This window comes from Dicentrarchus labrax, unplaced genomic scaffold (assembly GCF_905237075.1).
Source record: "Dicentrarchus labrax unplaced genomic scaffold, dlabrax2021, whole genome shotgun sequence".
Classification (NCBI taxonomy): domain Eukaryota; kingdom Metazoa; phylum Chordata; class Actinopteri; family Moronidae; genus Dicentrarchus; species Dicentrarchus labrax.
This window is the reverse complement of record NW_026136701.1, coordinates 23,007,242-23,024,010: the sequence shown is the minus strand read 5'-3', so window position 1 is coordinate 23,024,010 and position 16,769 is coordinate 23,007,242. Positions and strand designations below refer to the sequence as shown.

General features: G+C 40.4%; 1 protein-coding gene across 2 annotated transcripts in view; it reads right to left on the bottom strand.

Annotated features, from left to right (window-relative positions):
- LOC127368023 (contactin-associated protein-like 4) overlaps nucleotides 1-16,769 on the bottom strand; it is a 102,821-nt gene that overhangs the window by 68,396 nt on the left and 17,656 nt on the right. For both annotated transcript variants that reach the window (XM_051408440.1, XM_051408433.1), the window contains exon 2: nucleotides 9,987-10,097. In XM_051408440.1, coding sequence (XP_051264400.1) covers nucleotides 9,987-10,097 — 111 coding nt within the window. The remainder of the gene's footprint in view (nucleotides 1-9,986; nucleotides 10,098-16,769) is intronic.

Genomic DNA, 16,769 nt, shown 5'->3' with positions numbered 1-16,769 from the left:
TCCATTAGAGGATTATGGTTCCAGGTATTGATTCATATTCCAGTTCCCCTTCATGTGTGTATCCTTCTTCATATTAAACGTCATCTATAAAGGGCGTAATGTGTCACGTGATCGATTACAGAATTATTAAAAAAATGTGCACTCTTTCAGTAGGTTTGTAACTTTTGATGCAAAATAGCATCAACAAAGGACTTTAATGCAATATATATAGTAAAATTACTTTAAGACCACTTATTGATGCAGACTATACAATGCAGGACTGTACAATATATATGCTGGTATGATTGTGCCTTAGTTATTATCCAATCCTCAGAGGCTGGAGTGAAATTTGTGAGTGTGTGTGTGTGTGTGTGTGTGTGTGTAACAATGCACACAGCCCACACTACATGTGTAAATGTTGCAGGTTGTTGACAGAAAGTCTGCCTGGACTGATTAAACTGTGGTTAATCGAATGGGCAGCGGCACAATAAAGACACTTTAAACACTGAAAACTAGGCAGCGTGTGTGTTGGAAAATTCAGGCCAAAAGACAACTCAGAGCTCAAACACCAGATGGACGGGTTCTGAAAGAGACGGCTGCTGACCAGTGTCCCGCTGAGCACACACGCAGAGTGAGTTTCACAATGGCCTACAAAGAACAAACACAGTGAAAGCCAGCTTAAATGCCGCTTGACTTTTAAAAAGACAATTCAGTTCTCTTCCTTCCAAAAGCAGCAAGCCAATATTTTGCCCACCAGCTGCTGTAAAGTTACAAGCACAACAAATGTTATGTGTTAAAGTGGTTCTGTTAAGAAACAAAAACGCTGCTAGAGGAAACTACGTGTATTAGACTTATCCTCAAAAGACAAGAAATCTATTTGATCGGACTATTCAACTCAATTCAATTAAATTTTATTTGTATAGCGTCAATTCATAACAGAAGTTATCTCAGGACACTTTTCAAATAGAGCAGATTTAGACCGAACTCCTTATAACATTATTTACAGAGACCCAACAGTTCCCACCATGAGCAAGCATTGGCGACGGCAGCAAGGAAAAACTTCTTTTTAAGAGACAGTAACCTTGGACAGACCCTGGCTCTAGGTGGGTGGTCATCTGCCTCGACTACACAACAGTTATGTCTTTCCAGATGATCACTTTGTCAGATGCAGTGACCATGTTGTCTTAAGTTCCTGCTGTGGTTTGAGGGACATTCATTCAAATAGTCAATCAGAGCTCGCAGTTAATGACTTTTTGAAATCAGGCAGGAGGGGCCAGAGAAAAACTTCTGTGATTAGAACTAAGTTTTTGGTCCACCGGCCAAATGGCTACTGAGTGTTCAAATTTGATGAGCCACTTAATAGATTACCATTGCTTTTTTTGGCTGGTGGCCTAATTTTCGTTTGCTATGCGCCATGTTGGAGATTGGTGCATTATCAGTCTATGCAGACACTAGCTGTTGATTTAGATCTAGTTATTACCCAGAAGAAGTGCAGATTTAGTCCGCTTTCTTTTCCCGCTAGCAGTGCAGGCATTCTGTGCTTTTTCTACAATAGTGTTGAGAAAAACTGGTGGTTACTGTAGTGCTGAACACAACTGTTGGACAAGGCATTTGTTTTCATTCAGTTTATTTCAGCGCAGTAACCTCATAAATGGACTTAATGCAACCAGCTTCTACATCATCTATCAATTCTCAATAGTGGACACCTCAAAGGGCATTATCCTGCTTATACAATGGTCACTTGCCAAAGAAAAGAAAATAAGATAATTATCTTATATTTCCATGCATTTTGCAATAAAAATCAAGCTTTTTTTTTTACAAGCTATAACTCTGTTTCCTTGGTAACACCTGAGGTCCTTCCTAATACCTGGAAGAATCATTACAATCCCATAATGTTGTAATGCAATGGAAACGTTGTTCACTACTCCAGTAAATAGGATGACTTGGCAACGGGAGATATTCCTAGTTCCCTAAATGTAATTTGACAGTATGTTTAACAAAGAGACAAGCTATCTATCCAGCCATGTCATTGTCCCCAAATCAATATCAAGATTTTCACGAATGATAGGGCGTGTGACTGACGGCCGCAGCCTGAAGGAGTGAGCTGAATAACAAACGGGATGTGAGAGGATTGCTGTGTGTCAAGTAGGTTCAGAGGGGCAGTGTGTTACAGTTGCCATCCTGTGATGTTCAGAGGATGAGCCACTAAAGGACTACAGCCAGTGCAGTGAGATATATTCATCATATATTCAGATTTTGTTTTCATTCAGTTTATTTCAGCCCATTATGTTAGAGCAGTTTCACTGGAACTACTCAGTAGGTGTCCTACATCAGGTATTAATGGACACCCAGACCAGTGGTTCCAAACCTAGGGGGTCACCAAAGCTTCACAGAGTTATAATACCAAAAGAGCTAACAGCGCCAGGAAGAAGAAAACACTGAATTTGTCAAAAAAGCCTATTAAGTCTGTGTGATTGTTAAAAAAAAAAATAAAAACATAACACAGACACAGAATGAAATAAAACAATATCATGGAAACTCATCTCTGATCAATATTCACAGGAAATCATCTGCTCAAAATGCATCCAAATCACATGTGTGCTCTGTCTGAGTCTTGTCCTCATACAAAGCGAGACGGAGACAAACAACATCATATCATCGAGTCTCTACAAAAACAATAATTTTCCTAAATTGAATTTCTTGAAATGGCCACTTTGTGATAAGTGTAAGTTCTATCTGAAGTTCTCATGTGTTGACCTAATACTAGTGTTATGTGGTTATATTACAGCATATATTTCCACCCTGAGTGTCAATCAAAAGGGCAACATCAACAGCTTTTGTTACCAGTCAGAAATATCTCTGAACAATGTGCGGTGGCAGGCGGAGGAGAAAAGCTCGGCAGTGAAAATGAATCAGTGTCGGTCTGGTAGCTGGTGGAGCCTGATCTTTAAAGAGCTAAAGGCCAAAGCTAATAAGCACTTGACTAACAGACGTGTCCAGTGACAGAAGAACAGAAAAGAGCAGACACTCTGACCTTTACTCATGAAGATTACACCGCAGAGGAAAAGAGAAAGAGATCAGAGTGAAAAGACTCAGACACCGGAGAGGCGTTACAAACATTTACTGTGTCCACCCTGACAGTATAACTGAAACTAATATAATTGAGGTGAACCTGATGGCTGATGGTCCGAACACTTTCTGTCACGGCTGTCACTTCAAATCAAAGAGATCTCCCTGGTTTCTCTCCTCGAGTGTCTGTCAAGGCACCAGATCTAACCACCCACAAAGAAAAGTGAAGAATAATGGAGGTCAGTGGCCAAACGGAGGCTGAAATTACCAGGGTAGCCTAATGGATGACAGAACGGTGACGCAGTTTGAGTGGGAATGTGGGAATGTAAAACCAGATCAACAGGGACTATCTCAGTCAAATATTTAAATTGCACAATATCAGAGCCCTTGAACTGGCTCATCTACATGGAATTTGAATGAGGAATAAATGGAATTTCTTCTTTGACGAGCCAAAAATATGTCTGCTGTGAAAAGGTTGTGTTCCTAATCTGCATCCACACTGAAATGCCTTAAGGATAAGAAAACAGTTAAATCTCTTCTTCTGTGCATCACAGCCAACATCTAGAGAAAAAGTGTGACGATGCAGCCTGGTGACTTTGCCGAGTCTGATATTCTTAAGATGAAATGGCTTTACCACCACATAGCTCCTGAAGGCAGGTGAGTTTTCATGTTTCCTGGTCCACAGAAAATGTGTGTTCAGAGTTATCAATTCTGGAAAGTATGTTTGAAAAGCTGGAGTGTGAAAAATGTTGCTTAGTGTTGTGACGATCCCTCCAACTCTGCTTGCCTTTTTACCTTACTTTGCTGTCTGCTTTTACAGATACTGGGGTTGGCTGGTAGGTGGAGCTGAGAGGGTCTGTGGTGTATCTTTTACTCTGAAAAAGTAAAAGTAAAAAAAGTAGTAATCCCACAGAGCAGAAATACTCTGTAAGTAAAATTCATGCATTCAAAATTTAATTTAAAGGTTCAGAGATAGGGCCTTTCGCATTTTCCGTAGGTTTTGTGGTCACCCAAGTTTCTCCTACGCATTTCACAGCCATTTCTCATTCCCAGGTAATCGAATATAGACGTGAGTAGTGTTCAGTTTGTAGCAATCTGCTACTTCACTGGTAGATGTCACTAAATGCTACCACGACTAAAGTCATTTAATGTGTGCATCACTTTAATGTTGCAGCTCGCAAAGGTCCATTAGACAGCTACAGTGAGACAGGCGGGTTGAGAGAGAGACAGATATAAGGACAGTGAGGCAGAAATGAAAAGACCGGCGAGGCAGGGAAATAAATGAAGAGGCAGACAGGACAGAGAGACAGGCAGCTAGAAAAGCATGTTACAGGCAGACTGGTGCCAGGTCCAGAGTGAGTGGTGGTCATTTGCATGAGAATACACAGTCTGGAGGTAATTTCAGCAGCCTGATAACATGTCAGTCTGACAGAAAGTCCAACATGAAGCTAATGGGCTCAATGCAGCACCGACAGCAGGCTGGAAAATCCTGCAGGTTCTCTGCAGGTGAAGCAGGAGAGATTTACACTGCAATAAGGGCTCTTGGAGAAAGTCAAAATATTGTATTTCAGCAGGATTAAATCTTGTTTTGAGCACAATTTACATTCTTGATAACTGAACTCGTCACTGTTGTGATATTTAATATATTTTCAGCTGATGTGTATAGCATGGTTGTCACACTAATATTCCAGTCAGCTATTTAGAGAAAATATGTTTTTTCAAAAATAGCTGCAAAGTAAATGGAATAATCTCTGCATTTCCTTTTGTTTAAATGGTAAATGGACCTGTACTTGTATAGCGCCTTTCTAGTCATCCGACCACTCAAAGCACTTCTACGCTATGTGCCATATTTGCCCTTTCACACACATTCACTCAGCGATGGCAAAGCCCATCGAACAGAAACTAACACATTCATACACATTCACACACCGATGCACAGCATCAGGAGCAATTTGGGGTTCAGTATCTTGCTCAAGGATACTTCGACATGTGGGGGATCGAACCAACAACCTTCCAATTAGGGGACGACCCGCTGTGCCTCTGCACCACAGCTACCCCTTTTACTGAACACTGACATATTAACATGTTCATATGACAAACTTGACAGCAAACAGCTGTTGACAGAGAAATACTCCTTTTAGTTCTACTTTAGTCTCAAACAACACCTGATAAAAATATTTGTATATTTATATATTTATATTTTAAATATTTGTCCCTGTAGCTGCTAAATGCTTTATTTTGTTCACCAGCTAGTTGCTAACGTTGTCTGCTGTTTGGTGCTGGTAGCATAAAGTGACTTTAACAAAATGTTAGATGAAGCTGGCACTTTGCGTCCAGACAGTTACCGATAACAGAAAAGCAAGCTGAAAGATGCTGAAGCACTTCATAGAGCTCAGGGGAGCTGCAGAGTCAGGTGGGGATTGCATTAGTGAGGCTGTTCCCAAGGTCAAGAATGAACTTTCTTTGAAATGCAATTAGGGTTTAGGAGTTTGAATTCTGGGGATTTTTTTGCATTTATATTGACTGGGGTCACGCTACCAGAACAGTACAACTATAGAAACACTACACTCACAAAAATAGTCCATAGAGATTTAAGTGTTACTGTGGGGGAGTTGACAGTGGGGCTTTTTAGAAGCCATGGAGGACAACAGAATATGGAAATTGATACCTGATTAGTTTGCCATTTTTACACAGTCAGTCCTAGTTTTCCAGTTCCAATTAAAGTCCCAATCCACCTTCAATTCTCCTTCTTTGGAAAAATGAATACAGTGGCACAATAACTCTTGTCAAGTCCATTCCAGCATAATTACAGTGGTGTCACTGTCAGCGTCGCCTACTGACAAAAGAAGATGTTTAAACATGAAGACTGCTATTAACATTTGGCAGAAAGACAGAGCTGGTGAAATTAATTTGCACAAATGAAAATGTGACTGCAGACGGAGTGAAACTAATGATTCAACAGAACAGAGAGTGTACAGAAGAACAGAAGATGGACAGGCACAATTTAGATGAAGGAAGAGCGGAGGTGGACAAAGGAAAAGAAAATGGTACACTCAGAAAAGTAGAGGGAGGATGGCAAGAGAAAGATAAAAGATGAAAAGTAAAAAAGGGGGAAAATCAAAAATGAAGAATAAGAGAAGCAGATGGACAGACTGAAATAGTCATTCATCCTCCAGCTCTGGTAAAAGGCCATTCACCTCTAATCAATAGACTATCAGGGCTTTTTATCCACTTTTGGTGTCAGACTCAGAGCCATCAAGTCTCCACTGTAATCCACTGCATTAGGTCAAAGTCTGAAGCACAATGTCAGATCAGTTGTTGTCTCCCTTTAGGAGACCTGCAATTTCAAAAACTCGTTCTTAACATCGTTTTTCAGTCAGTATTTACGTATATTCAGAGATTCAAGATTTAAAAAATGTTCTCTTTTCATGTTCATGGACTCGTCAGTTGATCTGTTGATCTTTGGTCCAGACTATGCAATGGATAACCATAAAATTCAAGCCCCCCTCAGGACGAGCTGCAATAACCTTGGAGGTCCTATGACTGTTCATCTAGCACCATCATCAGGTCAACATTTGAATTTGGTTGATGAGAAAATACCTGCTAAACTAATGACATTCCCATCAGCCTAAGTGGCTCTTAGTGTTTGATGCTAATCAGCAAATGTTAGCATTCTCGCACCCTAAGCTAATGTATATCCCTGCTGAACACCGCCTTTTAGCATTGGCATTTTGAGCATGTTATGTTAATGTTAGCCTAAGAACAGCCTCATAGAGCCGACTGTTTGGAAGCCAAATCATCAGATTCATATAATGTCCAAGTCAGCTACACATGCAGTGCAAAACAAATGTTTTGTTACAGTTTGTTAAATGTTTTGTTGCACCTCTGCATAATCATCCAAGCATTGCCTGGATGATTCTGAATGTGCGTAATATTATAGATTCCAGCTGCAAGGCTTACTGTCTGATTAAATCCCTTGCAAAGATGCTGCGTTGGTGGTATTCCAAGACTCTAATAATCTCTGTTCACTTAGTGGGTAAATGAATTGAGAGCGAAGCTGCTCCTCAGAGAACAACTAGAGGAGGCAGAGTGTTCGCAGCAGCAGCAGCAGGAGATGGAAATGAGATGGAGACGTTCATTTATTCATTGATTTCCACAGTGAGCAGCTGGAATCGTTCTCTGGGATCCTGCACCATGAATGTTTGTAAGGAAGAGATGTGACACACACAGCTTTCCTTATCTACTTTCTACATACTAGAGCAGATAAGGATTTTGTTCCCGATTATCAGTGAAAATGAACCGCTGTTGTTTGAATCATTTTGTTTGCTGTCGAAGCAAAACTCGTGGTGGGTTATCATACAGTCACACTGTATATCATCACTGTGTTGTCTATGGCATGGTTCTTTTTCAAGGCTGTAACCTTTAATTAAAAATGTTGTTTGAGAGTTAAATATTTTAACTGTAATGACGACTCACATAAAAACTTTACAGTCTACTGTACAAACACAAAGACAGTAACAGTTTGAAGTAGTCTGCCTTGTGGTCCAGCAGAGGACACTTTTTAAAATTCACTTACCCACAGCTCAGTGTTTCTCAGACTCACACATTACACTAGGTGGGTTGCATGTGAATATATTTGAACAAATTACGAATTGGTTTGACTTCACTCCAACTCAAAAACGTGACAGCCCTATTCTTTTGTGATGAAGTGATCTTCTGTATTTTACCGTTTCATCCACTATTCTTAATTTTACCAACCAACTTCAATACACCATATTGTGAAGGTAAATGTACCTGGATTATCACAGCAACTCTGCATCATTACACTACTGCCTTACTGTCTACAAATGTTATTTTTGTTTTTATATTTATATAGTTTATGTTTACCTTGTTGAGCTTGTTCTGTTTATTTATTTATGTGTAGGTGAACTGAGAACAACATAAAACCAGAGTCAAATTGCTTATATGTGTACACATACCTGGCCAATAAAAGTCCAATCTATCAATACATATATCAAATGGTCATATTTGTGTAATGTTTTGTAGTAGTAAATGCTCATTTGTAGTCCAGTAGGGTCCTTTTTCAGTTCTATAGTCAATATTTTCTTACTTTTTAAGTCCATTTTGACTGATAGAACATCCCTCAGTGACTGCTGACATGCTATGTTATATGTGTATGTACAAAGAGCAGCAGTGTTAGCGATAGTGATAGCGGCAGAAAACAGGACAAGCTACTCAAAATGCAACACTGCTATAATGCATTCTGGTCTACTGAGGTGACTAATGATGAAAAAATTGTTTATTCCCCTTTTATGGTGGATTTCTCCGTATATTATTGCTAAACATCAGTGCAAAGTGCAGCGGCTCTGTATAGAAGTCCTTGCTCTTTCATTTCAAACCTATTCTAATGTTTATCATCAATGCTTCGCACTGAAGCTAATTATTCGGTATGAGGTCATCTGCTCTGTGAGATACAATTCAAAGCTGTAGGAAATAGCTATTAAGCGGTTCAAGTTTTTAAAGGTATTGTGACTATCTGTCCGTCATTGTGATATAAAGAACTGTTTTTTGACATTTCAATTCACTGATAGAACAGTAAGAAGTAACAGAAAAGGCAGGGGAGCGAGATTGAATGACAGGCAGCCAATGGCCCCAGTCCGGACATGAACCCCAACACGCGGTACACGCTCCATCTGGGGAGCTACAAAGAATTTCTTGAAATAAATTCTACATGACAATGGTGACAGGACACAGTTTTCATTAAAGAACTGCAGGTGTTCACAAATCTTTGATATCTTTTCATATTGGACATCTTTGGCTCGCCTGTCTCTTGTAACAGTTAATGAAAGACCAGGAAATGTCAGCAGCATTACAGCAGACTGGCTTTCGATCAGTAAAGGGCAACAATAAAAATTAGCTCTTACAGCCTCTAAGACAAGAAGTGTCAATGCAACCTCTGCTCCCTTCTTCTGACTGGCAGCTTGTGACAGCGGCAGTCTCGGAGGTGAATCAGACTCCCAAGCTGCACTTTACTGAAGTAAAAGCTAACCCTTTTAAACATAATTCAATGAGTTGGATGCTGTTACAGGTGGCATGAATGCGTCCTATTACCACCGTAGAGAGCCATGTCAATCCACTGTTAACAAAAAGTCTGATCAGCAAACAAAGAGAGAAGGCTGGCAGCATTTTGCGACACAAAGACTGTTTGCTTAAAGTCTCGACCATCAAACAAACCGAGTACTGAGCAAGCTCTGGTTCCTTTAGTTTCTCAGATGGGGAATTTTGTTCAGATCCATCTCACCCTACGAGCCGATTCTGAGGTTTGATGTAGGGATTAAGCGGTGAAACTTGTTCCCCACAGAAAGCTCCACGACAAACCATGATCATCATTTTGTCAAAGCCTCACATCAGCATCCAGCACAGAACTCCCTGCTGGGTCAAACAAACGGCGTTCACATTTATCCTCCTGGCATAAAACCTTCAACAGCACCCACAGAGAATAAAGACAGGACAAAGCAGCTATTGCTTGTTCTCTCAGCCGTGAGTGACCTGTAAGTCTTTGTGAATCCACCAAAAACTTTCCTGTGTGTTATGTTTTGTGTTCTGTGTCCTGAGCTCAAACAAAGTCTCTTCTCCACTGAGCGAAACTGCATCCGAGCAGTTTGACAGTAACAGAGGAGAGATTTGGCTCCTCCACTTCCTCTCTATTGTCTGTGTTAAACTCAGATAATCCTCACATTTCACTGGACCAAAGGCAAAGCTCACATCCTCTCTTAGAAAAACAATCACAGGCAGTACAAACATCATTCCAGGGCCCTAATACACAGACAAAAATAACAATAATATTATGATTTCAGCTCAGTTAGGTACTTATGAATCCAGTCTGATCTGCTTTGTTAAATAACCGGATCAAACTGAACTTAATGAGGCGAACTCACCTTCTCTCCTGTTGAGTTTGGCAAAGCCTGGAGCGTGACTGCTGGACAGCTGGGAGGAGCTTCTGAAGGACGATGGCGGCAGATTGGACACCAGCGCGCTCTCGCACACCTCTGTCAACCAATCACAAAGCAGAAAATATAAATAAACTGATATCATTCATTCAAAACTCTTTGGAAATAACAATTTCTGGAGTAAGTATTTCCTCTGTCACCGATATAATGTCCAATCGCAGAGCCCTATTGGCTAGATTGTCATTTCCTATATGTAGTAGTAAGAAACATCTGAATATCAAAACTGTTTTTTGTTAAAAAAGTACAAACATACAAAGATAGCAAGTACCCATTTACTTAAGTAGCACTGGTTACGTCTCCAGTTTGAGCTCGAGCACACAGCTGACACATGCTGTGAGGGCACAATGTAATGTAGATGTCTCCACAAAACCTTGTACTTATTTTGGGTGTATTTTACCTCAGGATTAAATTCTAACAAATCATATAAACGCAAACACACACGATGGGAAAATACTGTCTTTCACTGAAACTGTAATTCAGTACTACTCACCAGCTCACAGAAAATATTACATATCTCTCAGTTATGTAATCTTAAGGAAATAATCCAAATTATCAGTGACTCACTGAGATCAAATAACATCACTTTATACAGTTTATATGTGTAGTAGTACACATCACACAATAAATATCATTTCAGTAAAACAACAAACCTCCTATATCAGACAAAGAATGGACCTCTGTATGCAGAGAAAATGTCACAGCAGCATCCATTCATGAAGATGGTTAAACAGAACACTTGTGATACAGCACTTGGAGGTTCAGAAAAGCAGAATACCAGAAGTAACTGGGTGATCACATTTTTTAGCCTCAATAAACACCATTGAGCAGCTGAAGAGGAGTGGAGTTTTGTCATTGAGCTGCAGAATTAATGCCAGCTAAGGCCATTGACATTACGCTCCAGCCTCTCAATGAACGGGAAATAACAGCAGGTTGAGACAGGAATGTCTCCTCTCTTAGCATGAGTATAAATAGTTTTGTGGTTCATAAAATCGTAAAAGTAGCTGGAAAGAAGCTTCCAAACACTCCTCTGGAATGAAGAACAGAGCTGAGTGGTTCAGAGAGCAGAGATCAATAGTAAAAACCACACTGGGGATATCAGCAGATAAATGATTCTCCATCTTTTAGCCTGAGTGAAAAAAAATGGAGGAAAAAAAAGTGTTGAATTGTTAAAAACAACAGGATGGGAGCTCACTGACACTGACAGGGGAAAGTGTTGTACCTCAAAGTGATGAGCTTTTCAGCGTCAAGATTCAGAGTTTATTCAGTCAGGTTTGGATAGTTTCTTGAGAGCAAAGGGTGCTATTTTCTAAATCCTTCAAATGACAAAAAGTAAAGTCTAATCACTGAAAAGCAGGTTTAATGGTCCGCAGGTAGAAACAGGTCTGTTCAGCTGTAATGGCACTATATTAAATGAATGAACGGTGTAATAATGTCCAGTTGGATGAATGGATGGTTTAATTCTCCCGAGATGGATAAATTAATTGTGTCATCATGTCGTGTTGTGCAGATGAATGGTGTCCTGACTGGCTCATTACAGGCTGGATACTGATGGAGACGAATCAGCGTTGTCAGAAGAAACCTTTACATGCTTCACACTTCAATGGTTTATGGATGATCGGTTGCAATAAAAACATCATATATTAAAACATAATGCAATAATTAATGTTACTAAGGCTTGTTTTGATTGATTTTTCTCCCAGTCTCACACAGGAACCCACAAACCTACACAGCTGAAGTGCTGGGGAAGTGTTGCTGCAGCTATGTCTTTCATGTGTTAAAACTGCATTACAATAAAAAATCATATAACAGTAAAATACACACAGTAGAAATTAATGTTTGTTTTATGAAATAGTCTGTGGTCTGCGGAGTTTAACTGTATTTCACACAGGAATACACACAGATTTGTGAACATCCGCTCAGCAAATATTCATTGCTTTCCTCTCGAGATCCAAACTGTAAGCTAAAGCCAGACTGGCGCGGCCTCCACCTAAAGCCCCTCAGTTAATGGATGTTGTTCTCCACCTCTGAGACAAGAGCCAATTACTATGATTCACGCTGCAGTCCGATCCTGGCCCACATCTCTGACAACGAGGCTTTGGCTTCGATTACGCTGTCAACATCAGCGTACTTCATCTCAACAACACAAGGTCTTCATCTGCCTCTTTATATCGACCACGGCCTGATGGTTTCACCTTTTGGAGAGGAATATCACTCAATTTTGTAGGGCCACACTTTAACCTACGGTAATTAGACAGATGGCACAACAGCGTCGGATAATCCTTAGTCAACATAAATAGCATGAGATTATAAGTGCAACATGTTTCATTTTAATCTTTACTATGGCTTTTATAGCTGCAATGTGATACGATGGTATAATCATAGAGCTCAAGGAACTGTAAATACAACAACACTGTCCCTGCTAGTGACCAAGGGCCCCGTCTCGGCACATATGTCAGAATACAAATAAATACATTGTAGAGGTCCAACCGGTCTCCAATGTAGTGGTCTCACTGGATAACCTAAATTTCATTTAAGCCTCCCTTAAATGGTGCTAATGACAGAATGAGTTAACACTATCAAATTTAATGTTGAAATATTTGTCTGTACATTAACTATGATCATTATCATGATGATGATAATCCACCCTGCATCTCTGCACCTCTAAAGCTCAGTAATTAGCACGTTGTACCTTGTTTGTTTAATTAGTACACAACCCAGACTGCATTTGAGAAGGAGGTGCATTAGATATTTAGGGGTGGGCACAATAAACTTTGAATTGGGCTATCAAATCCTACTACATATATTGCCTGTAGCCTACATGGATGGAAGGAAAAGCCAAGTACGATTTGTGCAATTTTCAAACTGAGCAGAGTTTTATAACTAGGTTCGGGAACAAAGACCACGCCCTGAACTCACCTCATTTCCGCTCAAAACATATTTAAGCACACCTTATCCGTTCACTCCCTCCTTGACTCATTTTCTACAGCCCTCCCCCCTAACCCTTTATTTCTCTCCCTCTCTTATCCAAATACAGGTACCACTGGGGCTCTTGAAGAGTTAAAGAGACGGCTCCCCCACTCAACGTCTCAGCACCCACTCTGTTCCCTCTGACCATTTCGCCGAACTCCCTCCATCCACCTACCTAACCAGTCTTCCTTCCTTTCTATCAGTCCTCACCCGTCCTTCCCATACCCCTTCATTCCTCATTCCTCAACCCTTACCCCTTCATCCCTTCATCCTCTCATCCCCTCGATCCGTTAACCATTTTTCCTCCCACAGTATTCCGCATTCGTTCATAACGTGTAATAAACTTTTCTTTTTCCATACAGCTGTTGGCGTGGTCTTTGTTAGTGAACGAGTAGTATGCAGCAATTTGGGAATTTAAAGGACCAGTGTGTAGGATTTAGTGGCATCTAGCGGTGTAGTTGCACATTGCAACTCCCTGACTTCACCCTCCCCTTCCAAGCACGAAGAGGAAACTACATGACCGCAAAACACGTGAAAAGTAAGCGGCCCTATCTAGAGCCACTGTTTGGTTTTTTATTAATGAGTTTGTTACAGCAGTTATCACTGAGTATATTGATATACAGCCATATTACACATTAGAGTCAATCTTTAATTTTTCTATTAGTAGTAATAGTGGTTTTGAGCTTCATACATATTTAATTCCACTGATTTAAATGCGGTCTAGCTACTCAACAATCATCAGGAGCCCTCCAGCTCTCTGGTCCCCTGAAGCTCCTCCTGATAGTTGATATCCCCGCAGGCATTGGCCTGACAGACACTTGTTACTGTGGGTGGTGGGGGAGCCCTCAGTGTGAAAAAGCAGGTGAATTACAGTAGTCTGAAGAGGTGAAATGAGAGGGACGGCTCTCCAATACCGAGTGCTGTAATCCCTGAGGAGATAATGTGTGGTGAGAGCACAGCCTCGCTGAGGTAACACTCAACAGACTGAGAGAGAGAAGAGAGAGAGCAGAGGAGTTTAAAAACACCGGGCCAAGTTTTCCTCGGAGCAGCTTTGGCATTTAAGAGTGGACGTTCCTGACAGTGTGACCAGTGGAGCACAAACACAGACAGCTCAAAGGAAAATGGAGCTAAATGTTGAATACCTGCTGGACTCTGCAGCCACTGAACCTCAACACTGACCCCAGCTGTGTAGAACAGAGAGCTTTCCTGAATATTAAACTACTGCACCGTCATCCTCAGCATGAAAACAAACACGCCTTTCTCTTTCTGTCAGCATCTACGTCTTATGGAGGTAAATTTAGAAAAAAGTTTTCCTCTGACATTTATATTTCAGGCATCTTAGTTGACAACAGAATAAACCACAACTGGCAATGCTAGACAATATGTTTTACTTAAACACAAAAACGCTTCCAAGCTAGTGGAGGAGTATTATTTATGAAAAGAACATGTCTTTCAGGGAAGAGATGATTTTTCAATCTATAATATAATATAGGGAGTGATTCTGCTGTCTTATCTCTGCTGAGTTGCAGAATAACAGCATTAACTGATCTAATACTGGCTCACAAAAAAAGAGTTTCTGCCTCAGGTGAAACAATAAAAGAAGGGAAGTCCTACAAAACCCGACCAGCAATGGCAAGAAACCATTATGTCGACATTTGAGTGATGGGAAATATCTTTTCATTTAAATCAAATATCCTCCTGGACACCCATCATTCACCCTCTGGCCAATTCATCCATCCATACATTGTCAAGTTTATCATTTTGCTGAGATGACAAATGGTGAGTTTGACGGCAGTAAAAAACTGTTTCTAAAAAAACATCTCTGGAGGTTTGAGGCCTTCAAACACTGACATGGCAAATTGTTATCATTGATAGACAGAGACCACGACTCATTCGCCTACATTGTCCACTTCTGTACTGTTTTGGTGAATAACAAAGTGCCATGACAGAGCTGGAGACCCTGAATACTGATGAGCTCCATCCATCACCTCAAAACAGCAGTAAACAGAAGGTCCTGCACTTCAGAGCTCTATAAGCCCCGTATACCCAGAGTTCAGTGCTTCTCAGTATGAGCCAAGCTGACTTATTTAGCCATTCAGGGCATGTAGCCATAAGCAGGATAATGAGGCTCCAGCGATGGTTGTTTTTGCTCGGGACCATTAAGAATCATCCTCAAGCAGAAAACGTCAATATTCATTTTACTAATCCGCCCAACTTCTACCTCCAGTTTGACCCAAGTCTGGTTCTCCCTGGGAATACACAAACACAGTGAGATACTTTGCATCATCTTTTAAACTCTCTTCAGCACGGTTGGTTTTCTCACCGTCATCGAGTTCAGAGATAAACCGAAAAGTTGCATTCAACTCATGTTTGGTAAATGTTTTTCAAGAGTTATCCCCAAAAAGAACTATAAGACCCATTCATCATCACATTTAATGCTTCTGCCTTATCTCAGTAATGTTTAACGTTGAGCACAGACACAGTCCCCAATGAATCCAAATAGATGCTATATGCTGATGTTTATTGGACGTGGGGAAGTTAACCAAACAAACATTTGCCAAAATCCAGTGGATAAAACCAAACAGGACTAATTTAACATATAACTTTTAGGTGAGCGTCACAGTGCTTTCATGTTAGCTGAAAAATATTATTTTTTAAAGTTTTTGTACATCTTTAAAATTTGTCAATTTGTTACATGTTAGATACGTAGATTCTTTCTAATATTGAAATTGGTATTCCCTTATCCTAACCATGAAAAGTTCTATTTAGCAGAATTATTGACATAAATTGCAGTTTACAGCTGTAGTTAATTCAATGTGATTACACATGGGCTTTAAATAGGCTAAGAACAATAGATATACAATAATAGCAATATGGAAAATATGGATAAAATGCATAATATTACAGTACCTTTGACAGGTAGCCCATATTGATGTTTGATGAAATACATCATCCAGTTGTGATGGAGGCTTTAATTCAGTGTTTAACTCAATGTTTTCGCAAACCACCTTTTAATGTAAAGAAAATAAGTACTCTCACAGGAATGTCCTCCCATGAAGATTGACAGCAGTAATTTCAGTGAGCGGTCACTTTTTCCTGCAGTGTGAACGCAGCCTGAAAGTGTCAGAAAACACCACACTTTATTGTAAACCTGGAAATATAAGATAAACAGTTATTATTCCCTCAATGTTGTGAGGAACTAGTCTTCTTCTCAACAGACACCTCTGGCTGGGAAAACTGTCAGACTGTCTGACAGCTACCAAGCTGAGAAGCTCAGCACCTTCCACTTCTCACTGCTAACAACAACAAGAATATTTGTTCCTCATCTCCAGTTCTTCATTCAGCTGTCAGATACACTCCTGCATAACGCTGATTCCTGCTGGCCTTCAACCTTTATCCAGCTAAAAAACACCAGATAATAGGCTCATTATGTACAGCGCAATCTGTGTGTGCAAGGATACAGCCCACACAATCAGCCTCCTAATGCATACACCACTCTGCATTACACTAATCTACAGCTGCCTTGGAGAGGATAGAACAATCATCCTCATTGAGGCTCGTCACACTGAGCAGCGATGTGGGTGGCAGTGTGGGAGACAGACATCAACGAAAGTGATCAAAACAGCGATGAGCCACATCAAGGCAGCATTTAAAATCTCTTCATGTTGGTACAAGCTGTTGAGAAACAAGACTTTCACCAGGGTCCACTGCTGAAGCCCAAAACATCCACTGTAAATTAAAATG